Below are 19,311 nucleotides of genomic sequence, written 5' to 3' on the forward strand. Positions count from 1 at the left end.
TTTAAACTCTAGCCCACGTCACTCAGAATAGAGTGACTGTGGTGTGTTTTAAACTCTAGTCCACATCACTCAGAATAGAGTGACTGTGGTGTGTTTTAAACTCTAGTCCACATCACTCAGAATAGAGTGACTGTGGTGTGATTTAAACTCTATAGCCCACATCACTCAGAATAGAGTGACTGTGGTCTGTTTTAAACTCTAGTCCACATCACTCAGAATAGAGTGACTGTGGTGTGTTTTAAACTCTAGCCCACGTCACTCAGAATAGAGTGACTGTGGTGTGATTTAAACTCTAGCCCACATCACTCAGAATAGAGTGACTGTGGTCTGTTTTAAACTCTAGTCCACATCACTCAGAATAGAGTGACTGTGGTGTGATTTAAACTCTAGCCCACATCACTCAGAATAGTGACTGTGGTCTGTTTTAAACTCTAGTCCACATCACTCAGAATAGAGTGACTGTGGTGTGTTTTAAACTCTAGCCCACGTCACTCAGAATAGAGTGACTGTGGTGTGATTTAAACTCTAGTCCACATCACTCAGAATAGAGTGACTGTGGTGTGTTTTAAACTCTAGCCCACGTCACTCAGAATAGAGTGACTGTGGTGTGTCTTTAAACTCTAGTCCACATCACTCAGAATAGAGTGACTGTGGTGTGATTTAAACTCTAGCCCACATCACTCAGAATAGAGTGACGGTGGTGTGTTTTAAACTCTAGCCCACATCACTCAGAATAGAGTGACTGTGGTGTGTTTTAAACTCTAGCCCACATCACTCAGAATAGAGTGACTGTGGTGTGTTTTAAACTCTAGCCCACATCACTCAGAATAGAGTGACTGTGGTGTGTTTTAAACTCTAGTCCACATCACACAGAATAGAGTGACTGTGGTGTGTTTTAAACTCTAGTCCACATCACTCAGAATAGAGTGACTGTGGTGTGTTTTAAACTCTAGCCCACATCACTCAGAATAGAGTGACTGTGGTGTGTTTTAAACTCTAGCCCACATCACTCAGAATAGAGTGACTGTGGTGTGTTTTAAACTCTAGCCCACATCACTCAGAATAGAGTGACTGTGGTGTGTTTTAAACTCTAGCCCACATCACTCAGAATAGAGTGACTGTGGTGTGTTTTGAACTCTAGTCCACATCACTCAGAATAGAGTGACTGTGGTCTGTTTTAAACTCTAGTCCACATCACTCAGAATAGAGTGACTGTGGTGTGTTTTAAACTCTAGCCCACATCACTCAGAATAGAGTGACTGTGGTGTGTTTTAAACTCTAGTCCACATCACTCAGAATAGAGTGACTGTGGTGTGTTTTAAACTCTAGCCCACATCACTCAGAATAGAGTGACTGTGGTGTGTTTTAAACTCTAGTCCACATCACTCAGAATAGAGTGACTGTGGTGTGTTTTAAACTCTAGCCCACATCACTCAGAATAGAGTGACTGTGGTGTGTTTTTAAACTCTAGTCCACATCACTCAGAATAGAGTGACTGTGGTCTGTTTTAAACTCTAGTCCACATCACTCAGAATAGAGTGACTGTGGTGTGATTTAAACTCTAGCCCACATCACTCAGAATAGAGTGACTGTGGTGTGTTTTAAACTCTAGCCCACGTCACTCAGAATAGAGTGACTGTGGTGTGATTTAAACTCTAGTCCACATCACTCAGAATAGAGTGACTGTGGTGTGTTTTAAACTCTAGTCCACATCACTCAGAATAGAGTGACTGTGGTGTGTTTTAAACTCTAGTCCACATCACTCAGAATAGAGTGACTGTGGTGTGTTTTAAACTCTAGTCCACATCACTCAGAATAGAGTGACTGTGGTGTGTTTTAAACTCTAGTCCACATCACTCAGAATAGAGTCAGTGACTGTGGTGTGTTTTAAACTCTAGCCCACGTCACTCAGAATAGAGTGACTGTGGTGTGTTTTAAACTCTAGCCCACATCACTCAGAATAGAGTGACTGTGGTGTGATTTAAACTCTAGTCCACATCACTCAGAATAGAGTGACTGTGGTGTGTTTTAAACTCTAGTCCACATCACTCAGAATAGAGTGACTGTGGTGTGTTTTAAACTCTAACCCACGTCACTCAGAATAGAGTGACTGTGGTGTGTTTTAAACTCTAGCCCACATCACTCAGAATAGAGTGACTGTGGTGTGTTTTAAACTCTAGTCCACATCACTCAGAATAGAGTGACTGTGGTGTGTTTTAAACTCTAGTCCACATCACTCAGAATAGAGTGACTGTGGTGTGTTTTAAACTCTAGTCCACATCACTCAGAATAGAGTGACTGTGGTGTGTTTTAAACTCTAGTCCACATCACTCAGAATAGAGTGACTGTGGTGTGTTTTAAACTCTAGCCCACATCACTCAGAATAGAGTGACTGTGGTGTGTTTTAAACTCTAGCCCACATCACTCAGAATAGAGTGACTGTGGTGTGTTTTAAACTCTAGCCCACATCACTCAGAATAGAGTGACTGTGGTGTGTTTTGAACTCTAGTCCACATCACTCAGAATAGAGTGACTGTGGTCTGTTTTAAACTCTAGTCCACATCACTCAGAATAGAGTGACTGTGGTGTGATTTAAACTCTAGTCCACATCACTCAGAATAGAGTGACTGTGGTGTGTTTTAAACTCTAGCCCACATCACTCAGAATAGAGTGACTGTGGTGTGTTTTAAACTCTAGCCCACATCACTCAGAATAGAGTGACTGTGGTGTGTTTTAAACTCTAGCCCACATCACTCAGAATAGAGTGACTGTGGTGTGTTTTAAACTCTAGCCCAGGTGGTAAGTTTTTGTAAATATTGAGCTTGTTCTTGGCGACAGCATAGTGAACCAACACCAGGACGGATAGTTAGAACGTCGGGCCCAAATACCTTACAAGGACAAGGAAAATGTCGCGAACAAACACGGCTGTGCTTAGATACTTTGTTGAACGCTATGGGCCGATTCATACTCCTATTTTAGAGCTCTGTAGAGCCTACAATGTGACGTCATTGGCTCTGTAGAGCCTACAATGTGACGTCATTTGGCTCTGTAGAGCCTACAATGTGACGTCATTTGGCTCTGTGGAGCCTACAATGTGACGTCATTTGGCTCTGTAGAGCCTACAATGTGACGTCATTTGGCTCTCTAGAGCCTACAATGTGACGTCATTTGGCTCTGTAGAGACTACAATGTGACGTCATTTGGCTCTGTAGAGCCTACAATGTGACGTCATTTGGCTCTGTAGAGACTACAATGTGACGTCATTTGGCTCTGTAGAGCCTACAATGTGACGTCATTTGGCTCTGTAGAGACTACAATGTGACGTCATTTGGCTCTGTAGAGCCTACAATGTGACGTCATTTGGCTCTGTAGAGCCTACAATGTGACGTCATTTGGCTCTGTAGAGCCTACAATGTGACGTCATTTGGCTCTGTAGAGACTACAATGTGACGTCATTTGGCTCTGTAGAGCCTACAATGTGACGTCATTTGGCTCTGTAGAGACTACAATGTGACGTCATTTGGTGACACAGGAGTATGAATCGGCCCTATGTCTCTGCGCCCGTGCGCCGTACAGCCGAGATCCAAGACATAATTCTACGTCTTTTTTGTAAACTCGTCAATCTGGTTCCTCGGTGCCGTCTCCATGCTGGAAAGCTGAAAATCTAATTCCGTTTTCTGGCTCATTCCCTCGACGTGACCTTATTTACTGAGCCAGTCAAGGCACCGCTGTGAGGTCAGAGGTCAAAACAACACCGGATAGGATCAATGTAAACAAACCAGACGTACCACGTGACACATATATGTTGACGCCCCCTCAGACCATGTGACACATATATGTTGACGCCCCCTCAGACCATGTGACACATATATGTTGACGCCCCCTCAGACCATGTGACACATATATGTTGACGCTCCTCAATGATACTATGTTGGTAAGACAAGCGTCTTGCACTCTCAATGGTTATACTGAGTTTTAATCTATTCTCTCTCTCTCTCTCTCTCTCTCTCTCTCTCTCTCTCTCTCTCTCTCTCTCTCTCTCTCTCTCTCTCTCCTGTCTCTCTCTCTCTCTCTCTCTCTCTCTCTCTCTCTCTCTCTCTCTCTCTCTCTCTCTCTTTCTGCAGTATAAGAAACACCGTCTGTCTGTCGGTCAGACCAACAACTACGCTAAGTCTGTGGTCAATATGGCTGACATGGTACGACCCACCCACCCACCCACCCACCCACCCACCCACCCGTCCGTCCATCCACCCATCCATCCATCCATCCATCCATCCATCCATCCATCCATCCATCCATCCATCCATCCATCCATCCATCCATCCATCCACCCACCCACCCATCCACCCACCCACCCATCCAGCCACCCATCCACCTACCCACCCATCCACCCACCCATCCATCCACCCATCCATCCATCCATCCATCCATCCACCCACCACATCTGACCTCTGCCCTCTGACCTCTCCCCCCAGATCTTCAAGGAGCAGCTGAGGACGCGCATCGTGCTGGTCGCCATGGAGACGTGGGCGGCGGACAACCGCTTCCACGTGGACGACGACCCCATGCTGACCCTCAGGGAGTTCATGAAGTACCCCGCCGTGACTTCATCAAGGACAAGTGTGACTCCGCCCACCTCTTCTCGTGAGTCACCACCTGTCTGACCAACCGGGAGCCTCTATGGTCACAACCTGACAACCAGGAGCCTCTATGGTCACAACCTGACCAACCAGGAGCCTCTATGGTCACAACCTGACCACCAGGAACCTCTATGGTCACGACCTGACCAACCAGGAACCTCTATGGTTACAACCTGACCAACCAGGAACCTCTATGGTCACGACCTGACCAACCAGGAACCTCTATGGTCACAACCTGACCAACCAGGAACCACTATGGTCACGACCTGACCAACCAGGAACCTCTATGGTCACGACCTGACCAACCAGGAACCTCTATGGTCACAACCTGACCAACCAGGAACCTCTATGGTCACAACCTGACCAACCAGGAACCTCTATGGTCACAACCTGACCAACCAGGAACCTCTATGGTCACGACCTGACCAACCAGGAACCTCTATGGTCACGACCTGACCAACCAGGAACCTCTATGGTCACAACCTGACCAACCAGGAACCTCTATGGTCACAACCTGACCAACCAGGAACCTCTATGGTCACAACCTGACCAACCAGGAACCTCTATGGTCACAACCTGACCAACCAGGAACCTCTATGGTCACGACCTGACCAACCAGGAGGCTCTATGGTCACGACCTGACCAACCAGGAACCTCAGGGGTCCTCAACTAGAAATGATGAAGGTCCACAAATATTTTTTTGAATAAGACCGAGGTCCGGTCCCATGCGCGGCGTCCATCGGAGAGCGGGGCTCTATGCCCGTTTAGTATGGTCAAGCCAAGCTTATACAAATCAGATCCCCTTCCACCCAACCAATAATGGGGTGCAGAGTGCATCGTCCATCTTCGTCACTGCTAAAGCCCTAAACTCTTGTTACTCTTGTTTACAGTGTAAATATGTGTAGTCTCCTAGTTTTAACATTAATATTACAGTGTAAATATGTGTAGTCTCCTAGTTTTAACATTAATATTACAGTGTAAATATGTGTAGTCTCCTAGTTTTAACATTAATATTACAGTGTAAATATGTATAGTCTCCTAGTTTTAACATTAATATTACAGTGTAGATATGTATAGTCTCCTAGTTTTAACATTAATATTACAGTGTAAATATGTGTAGTCTCCTAGTTTTAACATTAATATTACAGTGTAAATATGTGTAGTCTCCTAGTTTTAACATTAATATTACAGTGTAAATATGTGTAGTCTCCTAGTTTTAACATTAATATTACAGTGTAAATATGTATAGTTCCTAGTTTTAACATTAATATTACAGTGTAAATATGTGTAGTTCCTAGTTTTAACATTAATATTACAGTGTAAATATGTATAGTTCCTAGTTTTAACATTAATATTACAGTGTAAATATGTGTAGTCTCCTAGTTTTAACATTAATATTACAGTGTAAATATGTATAGTTCCTAGTTTTAACATTAATATTACAGTGTCAATATGTGTAGTCTCCTAGTTTTAACATTAATATTACAGTGTAAATATGTGTAGTCTCCTAGTTTTAACATTAATATTACAGTGTAAATATGTATAGTTCCTAGTTTTAACATTAATATTACAGTGTAAATATGTGTAGTTCCTAGTTTTAACATTAATATTACAGTGTAAATATGTATAGTCTCCTAGTTTTAACATTAATATTACAGTGTACATTTGTGTAATCTCCTAGTTTTAACATTAATATTACAGTGTAAATATGTATAGTTCCTAGTTTTAACATTAATATTACAGTGTAAATATGTATAGTTCCTAGTTTTAACATTAATATTACAGTGTAAATATGTATAGTCTCCTAGTTTTTAACATTAATATTACAGTGTAAATATGTATAGTTCCTAGTTTTAACATTAATATTACAGTGTAAATATGTATAGTTCCTAGTTTTAACATTAATATTACAGTGTAAATATGTATAGTCTCCTAGTTTTAACATTAATATTACAGTGTACATTTGTGTAATCTCCTAGTTTTAACATTAATATTACAGTGTAAATATGTGTAGTTCCTAGTTTTAACATTAATATTACAGTGTAAATATGTGTGGTCTCCTAGTTTTAACATTAATATTACAGTGTCAATATGTGTAGTCTCCTAGTTTTAACATTAATATTACAGTGTAAATATGTGTAGTTCCTAGTTTTAACATTAATATTACAGTGTAAATATGTATAGTCTCCTAGTTTTAACATTAATATTACAGTGTAAATATGTGTAATCTCCTAGTTTTAACAATAATATTACAGTGTAAATATGTTAATCTCCTAGTTTTAAATTAATATTACAGTGTAAATATGTATAGTTCCTAGTTTTAACATTAATATTACAGTGTAAATATGTGTAGTCTCCTAGTTTTAACATTAATATTACAGTGTAAATATGTGTGGTCTCCTAGTTTTAACATTAATATTACAGTGTAAATATGTATAGTTCCTAGTTTTAACATTAATATTACAGTGTAAATATGTATAGTTCCTAGTTTTAAGATTAATATTACAGTGTAAATATGTGTGGTCTCCTAGTTTTAACATTAATATTACAGTGTAAATATGTATAGTTCCTAGTTTTAACATTAATATTACAGTGTAAATATGTATAGTTCCTAGTTTTAAGATTAATATTACAGTGTAAATATGTGTGGTCTCCTAGTTTTAACATTAATATTACAGTGTAAATATGTATAGTTCCTAGTTTTAACATTAATATTACAGTGTAAATATGTATAGTTCCTAGTTTTAAGATTAATATTACAGTGTAAATATGTGTGGTCTCCTAGTTTTAACATTAATATTACAGTGTAAATATGTATAGTTCCTAGTTTTAACATTAATATTACAGTGTAAATATGTATAGTCTCCTAGTTTTAACATTAATATGACAGTGTAGATATGTATAGTCTCCTAGTTTTAAGATTAATATTACAGTGTAAATATGTGTGGTCTCCTAGTTTTAACATTAATATTACAGTGTAAATATGTATAGTTCCTAGTTTTAACATTAATATTACAGTGTAAATATGTATAGTTCCTAGTTTTAAGATTAATATTACAGTGTAAATATGTGTGGTCTCCTAGTTTTAACATTAATATTACAGTGTAAATATGTATAGTCTCCTAGTTTTAACATTAATATTACAGTGTAAATATGTGTGGTCTCCTAGTTTTAACATTAATATTACAGTGTAAATATGTATAGTCTCCTAGTTTTAACATTAATATTACAGTGTAAATATGTGTGGTCTCCTAGTTTTAACATTAATATTACAGTGTAAATATGTATAGTTCCTAGTTTTAACATTAATATTACAGTGTAAATATGTATAGTCTCCTAGTTTTAACATTAATATTACAGTGTAAATATGTGTAGTCTCCTAGTTTTAACATTAATATTACAGTGTAAATATGTGTAGTCTCCTAGTTTTAACATTAATATTACAGTGTAAATATGTGTAGTCTCCTAGTTTTAACATTAATATTACAGTGTAAATATGTATAGTCTCCTAGTTTTAACATTAATATTACAGTGTAAATATGTGTGGTCTCCTAGTTTTAACATTAATATTACAGTGTAAATATGTATAGTCTCCTAGTTTTAACATTAATATTACAGTGTAAATATGTGTAGTCTCCTAGTTTTAACATTAATATTACAGTGTAAATATGTGTAGTCCTCCTAGTTTTAACATTAATATTACAGTGTAAATATGTATAGTCTCCTAGTTTTAACATTAATATTACAGTGTAAATATGTGTGGTCTCCTAGTTTTAACATTAATATTACAGTGTAAATATGTATAGTCTCCTAGTTTTAACATTAATATTACAGTGTAAATATGTGTGGTCTCCTAGTTTTAACATTAATATTACAGTGTAAATATGTATAGTCTCCTAGTTTTAACATTAATATTACAGTGTAAATATGTGTGGTCTCCTAGTTTTAACATTAATATTACAGTGTAAATATGTGTAGTCTCCTAGTTTTAACATTAATATTACAGTGTAAATATGTGTGGTCTCCTAGTTTTAACATTAATATTACAGTGTAAATATGTGTAGTCTCCTAGTTTTAACATTAATATTACAGTGTAAATATGTGTAGTCTCCTAGTTTTAACATTAATATTACAGTGTAAATATGTATAGTCTCCTAGTTTTAATATTAATATTACAGTGTAAATATGTGTAGTCTCCTAGTTTTAACATTAATATTACAGTGTAAATATGTATAGTCTCCTAGTTTTAACATTAATATTACAGTGTAAATATGTGTAGTCTCCTAGTTTTAACATTAATATTACAGTGTAAATATGTGTAGTCTCCTAGTTTTAACATTAATATTACAGTGTAAATATGTGTAGTCTCCTAGTTTTAACATTAATATTACAGTGTAAATATGTGTAGTCTCCTAGTTTTAACATTAATATTACAGTGTAAATATGTGTAGGTCTCCTAGTTTAACATTAATATTACAGTGTAAATATGTATAGTCTCCTAGTTTAACATTAATATTACAGTGTAAATATGTGTAGTCTCCTAGTTTTAACATTAATATTACAGTGTAAATATGTATAGTCTCCTAGTTTTAACATTAATATTACAGTGTAAATATGTGTAGTCTCCTAGTTTAACATTAATATTACAGTGTAAATATGTATAGTCTCCTAGTTTTAACATTAATATTACAGTGTAAATATGTATAGTCTCCTAGTTTTAACATTAATATTACAGTGTAAATATGTGTAGTCTCCTAGTTTTAACATTAATATTACAGTGTAAATATGTATAGTCTCCTAGTTTTAACATTAATATTACAGTGTAAATATGTGTAGTCTCCTAGTTTTAACATTAATATTACAGTGTAAATATGTGTAGTCTCCTAGTTTTAACATTAATATTACAGTGTAAATATGTGTAGTCTCCTAGTTTTAACATTAATATTACAGTGTAAATATGTGTAGTCTCCTAGTTTTAACATTAATATTACAGTGTAAATATGTGTAGTCTCCTAGTTTTAACATTAATATTACAGTGTAAATATGTGTGTCTCCTAGTTTTAACATTAATATTACAGTGTAAATATGTATAGTCTCCTAGTTTTAACATTAATATTACAGTGTAAATATGTGTGGTCTCCTAGTTTTAACATTAATATTACAGTGTAAATATGTATAGTCTCCTAGTTTTAACATTAATATTACAGTGTAAATATGTGTGGTCTCCTAGTTTTAACATTAATATTACAGTGTAAATATGTATAGTCTCCTAGTTTTAACATTAATATTACAGTGTAAATATGTGTGGTCTCCTAGTTTTAACATTAATATTACAGTGTAAATATGTGTAGTCTCCTAGTTTTAACATTAATATTACAGTGTAAATATGTGTAGTCTCCTAGTTTTAACATTAATATTACAGTGTAAATATGTATAGTCTCCTAGTTTTAATATTAATATTACAGTGTAAATATGTGTAGTCTCCTAGTTTTAACATTAATATTACAGTGTAAATATGTATAGTCTCCTAGTTTTAACATTAATATTACAGTGTAAATATGTGTAGTCTCCTAGTTTTAACATTAATATTACAGTGTAAATATGTGTAGTCTCCTAGTTTTAACATTAATATTACAGTGTAAATATGTGTAGTCTCCTAGTTTTAACATTAATATTACAGTGTAAATATGTGTAGTCTCCTAGTTTTAACATTAATATTACAGTGTAAATATGTATAGTTCCTAGTTTAACATTAATATTACAGTGTAAATATGTATAGTTCCTAGTTTAACATTAATATTACAGTGTAAATATGTGTAGTCTCCTAGTTTTAACATTAATATTACAGTGTAAATATGTATAGTCTCCTAGTTTTAACATTAATATTACAGTGTAAATATGTGTGGTCTCCTAGTTTTAACATTAATATTACAGTCTAAATATGTATAGTTCCTAGTTTTAACATTAATATTACAGTGTAAATATGTATAGTCTCCTAGTTTTAACATTAATATTACAGTGTAAATATGTGTAGTCTCCTAGTTTTAACATTAATATTACAGTGTAAATATGTGTAGTCTCCTAGTTTTAACATTAATATTACAGTGTAAATATGTGTAGTCTCCTAGTTTTAACATTAATATTACAGTGTAAATATGTGTAGTCTCCTAGTTTTAACATTAATATTACAGTGTAAATATGTATAGTCTCCTAGTTTTAACATTAATATTACAGTGTAAATATGTGTGGTCTCCTAGTTTTAACATTAATATTACAGTGTAAATATGTATAGTCTCCTAGTTTTAACATTAATATTACAGTGTAAATATGTGTAGTCTCCTAGTTTTAACATTAATATTACAGTGTAAATATGTGTAGTCTCCTAGTTTTAACATTAATATTACAGTGTAAATATGTATAGTCTCCTAGTTTTAACATTAATATTACAGTGTAAATATGTGTGGTCTCCTAGTTTTACCTTAATATTACAGTGTAAATATGTATAGTCTCCTAGTTTTAACATTAATATTACAGTGTAAATATGTGTGGTCTCCTAGTTTTAACATTAATATTACAGTGTAAATATGTATAGTCTCCTAGTTTTAACATTAATATTACAGTGTAAATATGTGTAGTCTCCTAGTTTTAACATTAATATTACAGTGTAAATATGTGTAGTCTCCTAGTTTTAACATTAATATTACAGTGTAAATATGTATAGTCTCCTAGTTTTAACATTAATATTACAGTGTAAATATGTGTGGTCTCCTAGTTTTAACATTAATATTACAGTGTAAATATGTATAGTCTCCTAGTTTTAACATTAATATTACAGTGTAAATATGTGTGGTCTCCTAGTTTTAACATTAATATTACAGTGTAAATATGTATAGTCTCCTAGTTTTAACATTAATATTACAGTGTAAATATGTGTGGTCTCCTAGTTTTAACATTAATATTACAGTGTAAATATGTATAGTCTCCTAGTTTTAACATTAATATTACAGTGTAAATATGTGTGGTCTCCTAGTTTTAACATTAATATTACAGTGTAAATATGTATAGTCTCCTAGTTTTAACATTAATATTACAGTGTAAATATGTATAGTCTCCTAGTTTTAACATTAATATTACAGTGTAAATATGTGTAGTCTCCTAGTTTTAACATTAATATTACAGTGTAAATATGTATAGTCTCCTAGTTTTAACATTAATATTACAGTGTAAATATGTGTAGTCTCCTAGTTTTAACATTAATATTACAGTGTAAATATGTGTAGTCTCCTAGTTTTAACATTAATATTACAGTGTAAATATGTATAGTCTCCTAGTTTTAACATTAATATTACAGTGTAAATATGTGTGGTCTCCTAGTTTTAACATTAATATTACAGTGTAAATATGTATAGTCTCCTAGTTTTAACATTAATATTACAGTGTAAATATGTGTGGTCTCCTAGTTTTAACATTAATATTACAGTGTAAATATGTATAGTCTCCTAGTTTTAACATTAATATTACAGTGTAAATATGTGTGGTCTCCTAGTTTTAACATTAATATTACAGTGTAAATATGTATAGTCTCCTAGTTTTAACATTAATATTACAGTGTAAATATGTGTGGTCTCCTAGTTTTAACATTAATATTACAGTGTAAATATGTGTAGTCTCCTAGTTTTAACATTAATATTACAGTGTAAATATGTATAGTCTCCTAGTTTTAACATTAATATTACAGTGTAAATATGTGTAGTCTCCTAGTTTTAACATTAATATTACAGTGTAAATATGTGTAGTCTCCTAGTTTTAACATTAATATTACAGTGTAAATATGTATAGTCTCCTAGTTTTAACATTAATATTACAGTGTAAATATGTGTGGTCTCCTAGTTTTAACATTAATATTACAGTGTAAATATGTATAGTCTCCTAGTTTTAACATTAATATTACAGTGTAAATATGTGTGGTCTCCTAGTTTTAACATTAATATTACAGTGTAAATATGTATAGTCTCCTAGTTTTAACATTAATATTACAGTGTAAATATGTGTGGTCTCCTAGTTTTAACATTAATATTACAGTGTAAATATGTATAGTCTCCTAGTTTTAACATTAATATTACAGTGTAAATATGTATAGTCTCCTAGTTTTAACATTAATATTACAGTGTAAATATGTGTAGTCTCCTAGTTTTAACATTAATATTACAGTGTAAATATGTGTAGTCTCCTAGTTTTAACATTAATATTACAGTGTAAATATGTGTGGTCTCCTAGTTTTAACATTAATATTACAGTGTAAATATGTGTGGTCTCCTAGTTTTAACATTAATATTACAGTGTAAATATGTATAGTCTCCTAGTTTTAACATTAATATTACAGTGTAAATATGTGTGGTCTCCTAGTTTTAACATTAATATTACAGTGTAAATATGTATAGTCTCCTAGTTTTAACATTAATATTACAGTGTAAATATGTATAGTCTCCTAGTTTTAACATTAATATTACAGTGTAAATATGTGTAGTCTCCTAGTTTTAACATTAATATTACAGTGTAAATATGTATAGTCTCCTAGTTTTAACATTAATATTACAGTGTAAATATGTGTAGTCTCCTAGTTTTAACATTAATATTACAGTGTAAATATGTGTAGTCTCCTAGTTTTAACATTAATATTACAGTGTAAATATGTATAGTCTCCTAGTTTTAACATTAATATTACAGTGTAAATATGTGTGGTCTCCTAGTTTTAACATTAATATTACAGTGTAAATATGTATAGTCTCCTAGTTTTAACATTAATATTACAGTGTAAATATGTGTGGTCTCCTAGTTTTAACATTAATATTACAGTGTAAATATGTATAGTCTCCTAGTTTTAACATTAATATTACAGTGTAAATATGTGTGGTCTCCTAGTTTTTACATTAATATTACAGTGTAAATATGTGTAGTCTCCTAGTTTTAACATTAATATTACAGTGTAAATATGTATAGTCTCCTAGTTTTAACATTAATATTACAGTGTAAATATGTATAGTCTCCTAGTTTTAACATTAATATTACAGTGTAAATATGTATAGTCTCCTAGTTTTAACATTAATATTACAGTGTAAATATGTGTAGTCTCCTAGTTTTAACATTAATATTACAGTGTAAATATGTATAGTCTCCTAGTTTTAACATTAATATTACAGTGTAAATATGTGTAGTCTCCTAGTTTTAACATTAATATTACAGTGTAAATATGTGTAGTCTCCTAGTTTTAACATTAATATTACAGTGTAAATATGTATAGTCTCCTAGTTTTAACATTAATATTACAGTGTAAATATGTGTGGTCTCCTAGTTTTAACATTAATATTACAGTGTAAATATGTATAGTCTCCTAGTTTTAACATTAATATTACAGTGTAAATATGTGTGGTCTCCTAGTTTTAACATTAATATTACAGTGTAAATATGTATAGTCTCCTAGTTTTAACATTAATATTACAGTGTAAATATGTGTGGTCTCCTAGTTTTAACATTAATATTACAGTGTAAATATGTATAGTCTCCTAGTTTTAACATTAATATTACAGTGTAAATATGTATAGTTCCTAGTTTTAACATTAATATTACAGTGTAAATATGTATAGTTCCTAGTTTTAACATTAATATTACAGTGTAAATATGTATAGTCTCCTAGTTTTAACATTAACCTTTACAATGTGTGTCACAATGAAACAGGATATTAACACAATGAAACAGGATATTAATATAATGAAACAGGATATTAACATAATGAAACAGGATATTAATATAATGAAACAGGATATTAACATAATGAAACAGGATATTAACATAATGAAACAGGATATTAATAATGAAACAGGATATTAACATAATGAAACAGGATATTAACAGCATTTTGTTTTTGTTTTTTTAACAGAGGGAATCGTTTCCATAGCAGCTGGGGAGGGGCTTCCTATATGGGCGGAGTCTGTTCCCTCACGAAAGGAGGCGGAGTCAACGAGGTGAGAGCCAGTTTTATTACAATACTTATCTTAACCTCATCAATAAACTATTATTATTATTATTATTATTATTATTATATCTAACAGTTTTGAATATATCTCTCTCTCCCCTCTCTCTCTCTCTCTCTCTCTCTCTCTCTCTCTCTCTCTCTCTCTCTCTCTCTCTCTCTCTCTCTCTCTCTCTCTCTCTCTCTCAGTATGGGAAGACAGATGAAATGGCCATAACTCTCGCTCAGTCTCTTGGACAAAATATTGGCATATTTTCCGACAAGAAACGGATTCTCAACGGTACTGTCTGTCTGTCTGTCTGTCTGTCTGTCTGTCTGTCTGTCTGTCTGTCTGTCTGTCTGTCTGTCTGTCTGTCTGTTGTATATTGGCATTACAGTGATTGTTCTGCCCCTCAGTGCATGTTTATTTTCTATGACACCTTGTGGTGGAATGTTGTATTGCATTTAGTGCTTTGCCTTTTGTGTACAGTTCTTTTTGGCCCTCCTGTCTTGCCAGTCAGCCCAGTGTGTGTGTGTGTGTGTGTGTGTGTGTGTGTGTGTGTGTGTGTGTGTGTGTGTGTGTGTGTGTGTGTGTGTGTGTGTTTCAGACAGAACATGACAAACAGTAAGACAGCACAAACTATTCAAGCTGCAGTTTCCACTTAAATGCATTTTCAGTTTCAGACTGCTTCAATGTGTTTGTTGTTAGAAGCTCTTGTACTAATCAACAGGCATTAACAGTGTTAGCTTGGATGCTAAGCACCTCATAACATAACTGTAGTGTTCTCATTTTGTCTTTTATAGTAGCTATGTGTACAACTGTATTTTGTACTCAATATGTACTGAATGTAAGTTGTATGTTTATGTTTTATTTTCACAGTTTTACAAATACGATGTTGGATCCTTAACTAAAAGGCCTATCTACACTCCGGTCTCCTGGGTCTTTATTTTACAAGGGCACTCATCATGTTAGCTATCTGCTAAGCTAACCATCATAAATGCAAGAGCAGAATAGTGATGTTGTCATTACAGTGGTGATGTCCATATATAGATGTTACAGTGATGATGTCATTAGGGGCGTTACAGTGATGATGTCATTAGGGGCGTTACAGTGATGATGTCATTACAGTGATGATGTCATTAGGGGCGTTACAGTGATGATGTCATTAGGGGCGTTACAGTGATGATGTCATTACAGTGATGATGTCATTGTCTCTCCACAGGAGAGTGTAAGTGTGACGACCGCTGGTCAGGATGCATCATGGACGACGTCGGGTAAGTTCATCACTTCCCCCTGTGTCTCTGTCCCTCTTTCCCCCTGTGTGTCTCTGTCTCTGTGTCTGTGTCTCTGTCCCTCTTTCCCCCTGTGTGTCTCTGTCCCTCTTTCCCCCTGTGTGTCTCTGTCTCTGTGTCCCTCTTTCCCCCTGTGTGTCTGTGTGTCTGTGTGTCTCTGTCCCTCTTTCCCCCTGTGTGTCTCTGTGTCTCTGTGTCTCTGTGTCTCTGTCTCTCTGTGTCTCTGTGTCTCTGTGTCTCTGTCTCTCTGTGTCCCTGTGTGTCTCTGTGTCTCTGTGTCTCTGTGTCTCTGTCTCTCTGTGTCTCTGTGTCTCTGTGTCTCTGTGTCCCTGTGTGTCTCTGTCCCTCTTTCCCCCTGTGTGTCTCTGTGTCCCTGTGTGTCTCTGTCTCTCTGTGTCTCTGTCCCTCTTTCCCCCTGTGTGTCTCTGTCCCTCTTTCCCCCTGTGTGTCTGTGTCTCTGTCCCTCTTTCCCCCTGTGTGTCTGTGTGTCTGTGTGTCTCTGTGTGTCTCTGTCCCTCTTTCCCCCTGTGTGTCTCTGTGTCTCTGTCCCTCTTTCCCCCTGTGTGTCTCTGTGTCTCTGTCCCTCTTTCCCCCTGTGTGTCTGTGTGTCTCTGTCCCTCTTTCCCCCTGTGTGTCTGTGTGTCTCTGTCCCTCTTTCCCCCTGTGTGTCTCTGTCTCTCTGTGTGTCTGTGTCCCTGTGTGTCTCTGTCTCTGTCCCTCTTTCCCCCTGTGTGTCTGTGTCTCTGTGTCTCTGTCTCTCTGTCTCTCTGTGTCTCTGTCCCTCTTTCCCCCTGTGTGTCTCTGTGTCTCTGTGTATCTGTCTCTCTGTGTCTCTGTCCCTCTTTCCCCCTGTGTGTCTGTGTCCCTGTGTGTCTCTGTCCCTCTTTCCCCCTGTGTGTCTGTGTCCCTCTTTCCCCCTGTGTGTCTGTGTCCCTGTGTGTCTCTGTCTCTCTGTGTCTCTGTCTCTCTGTGTCTCTGTGTCTCTGTGTCCCTGTGTGTCTCTGTCTCTCTGTCTCTCTGTGTCTCTGTGTCTCTGTGTCTCTGTGTCTCTGTGTCTCTGTGTCCCTGTGTCTCTCTGTGTCCCTGTGTGTCTCTGTGTCCCTGTCTCTCTGTGTCTCTGTGTCCCTGTGTCTCTCTGTGTCTCTGTGTCCCTGTCTCTCTGTGTCTCTGTGTCTCTGTGTCCCTGTGTGTCTCTGTCTCTCTGTGTCTCTGTGTCTCTGTGTCTCTGTGTCCCTGTGTCTCTCTGTCTCTCTGTGTCTCTGTGTCTCTGTGTGTCTGTGTCCCTGTGTCTCTCTGTCTCTCTGTGTCTCTGTGTGTCTGTGTCCCTGTGTGTCTCTGTCTCTCTGTGTCTCTGTATCTCTGTGTCTCTGTGTCTCTGTGTCCCTGTGTCCCTCTTTCCCCCTGTGTCTCTGTGTCTCTGTGTCCCTGTGTGTCTCTGTCTCTCTGTGTCTCTGTATCTCTGTGTCTCTGTGTCTCTGTGTCCCTGTGTCCCTCTTTCCCCCTGTGTCTCTGTGTCTCTGTGTCTCTGTGTCCCTGTGTGTCTCTGTCTCTCTGTGTCTCTGTCTCTCTGTGTCTCTGTGTCTCTGTGTCCCTGTGTCTCTCTGTGTCCCTGTGTGTCTCTGTCTCTCTGTGTCTCTGTCTCTCTGTGTCTCTGTGTCCCTGTGTCTCTCTGTGTCCCTGTGTGTCTCTGTGTCCCTGTGTCTCTGTCTCTCTGTGTCTCTGTCTCTCTGTCTCTCTGTGTCTGTGTCCCTGTGTCTCTCTGTGTCTCTGTCTCTCTGTCTCTCTGTGTCTCTGTGTCCCTGTGTCTCTGTGTCCCTGTGTCTCTCTGTGTCTGTGTGTATGTGTGTCTGTGTGTCTGTGTCTCTGTGTGTCTGTGTCTCTGTCTCTCTGTGTCTCTGTGTCTCTGTGTCCCTGTGTCTCTCTGTCTCTCTGTGTCTCTGTGTCCCTGTGTCTCTGTGTCTCTGTGTCTCTGTGTGTCTGTGTCTCTGTGTGTCTGTGTCTCTGTGTCCCTGTGTCTCTGTGTCTCTGTGTCCCTGTGTCTCTGTGTCCCTGTGTCTCTCTGTGTCTGTGTGTATGTGTGTCTGTGTGTCTGTGTCTCTGTGTGTCTGTGTCTCTGTCTCTCTGTGTCTCTGTGTCTCTGTGTCCCTGTGTCTCTCTGTCTCTCTGTGTCCCTGTGTCTCTGTGTCCCTGTGTCTCTCTGTGTCTGTGTGTCTGTGTCTCTGTGTGTCTGTGTCTCTGTGTGTCTGTGTCTCTGTGTCTCTGTGTCCCTGTGTCTCTGTGTCCCTGTGTCTCTCTGTGTCTGTGTGTATGTGTGTCTGTGTGTCTGTGTCTCTGTGTGTCTGTGTCTCTGTCTCTCTGTGTCTCTGTGTCTCTGTGTCTCTGTGTCTCTGTGTCTCTGTGTCTCTGTGTGTCTGTGTCTCTGTGTGTCTGTGTGTCTGTGTGTCTGTGTGTCTGTGTCTCTGTGTCTCTGTGTCTCTGTGTCTCTGTGTCTCTGTGTGTCTGTGTGTCTGTGTCTCTGTGTCCCTGTGTCCCTGTGTCTCTGTGTCTCTGTGTCTCTGTGTGTCTGTGTGTCTGTGTCTCTGTGTCCCTGTGTCCCTGTGTCTCTGTGTCTGTCTCTCTGTGTCTCTGTGTCCCTGTGTCTCTCTGTGTCTGTGTCTCTCTGTGTCTGTGTCTCTGTGTCCCTGTGTCTCTGTGTCTCTGTGTCTCTGTGTGTCTGTGTGTCTGTGTCTCTGTGTCCCTGTGTCCCTGTGTCTCTGTGTCTGTCTCTCTGTGTCCCTGTGTCTCTCTGTGTCTGTGTGTCTGTGTGTCTGTGTCTCTGTGTGTCTGTGTCTCTGTGTCCCTGTGTCCCTGTGTCTCTGTGTCTCTGTGTCTCTGTGTCTCTGTGTCTGTGTGTCTGTGTCTCTGTGTCTCTGTGTCTCTGTGTCCCCCCACTACTTGTTGTCATGAAAGGGGGCGGGACGGCGCTATTGTTATACAACACACCAGGCAGGTCAAAAACACTCTACTCTACTATTGTGTGTGTGTGTGTGTGTGTGTGTGTGTGTGTGTAGTTTCTATCTTCCTAAGAGGTTCTCTGACTGCAACGTGGAGGAGTACCTCAACTTCCTACACACTGGAGGAGGAGCCTGTCTCTTTAACAAACCACCCAAGGTACGCACACGCACGCACACGCACAGCCGCACACACACGCATGCACGCGCACAGTCGCACACACACGCATGCACGCGCACAGTCGCACACACACGCATGCACGCGCACAGTCGTACACGCACGCGCGCACAGTCACACTCCTAGAGTTCTCAAACTCTGCCCGAACCCGACCAGGCCCGACCCGACCCGAATTAGTCGGGCCGGGCCGGGCCTAGGGCC

At 37.1% G+C, this 19,311-nt stretch overlaps 1 protein-coding gene across 1 annotated transcript in view; it reads left to right on the forward strand.

Moving 5' to 3' along the window:
• adam22 (ADAM metallopeptidase domain 22) overlaps nucleotides 1-19,311 on the forward strand; it is a gene marked incomplete at both ends in the record, with an annotated part of 172,867 nt that overhangs the window by 99,441 nt on the left and 54,115 nt on the right. Inside the window, 7 exon segments of the mRNA XM_083761268.1 lie at nucleotides 4,125-4,196; nucleotides 4,476-4,595; nucleotides 4,598-4,644; nucleotides 14,578-14,662; nucleotides 14,860-14,950; nucleotides 15,873-15,924; nucleotides 18,993-19,092. Coding sequence (XP_083617394.1) covers nucleotides 4,125-4,196; nucleotides 4,476-4,595; nucleotides 4,598-4,644; nucleotides 14,578-14,662; nucleotides 14,860-14,950; nucleotides 15,873-15,924; nucleotides 18,993-19,092 — 567 coding nt within the window.

This window comes from Protomyctophum parallelum (assembly GCF_964188405.1).
Source record: "Protomyctophum parallelum genome assembly, chromosome: 3".
NCBI classification, from domain to species: Eukaryota; Metazoa; Chordata; class Actinopteri; order Myctophiformes; family Myctophidae; genus Protomyctophum; species Protomyctophum parallelum.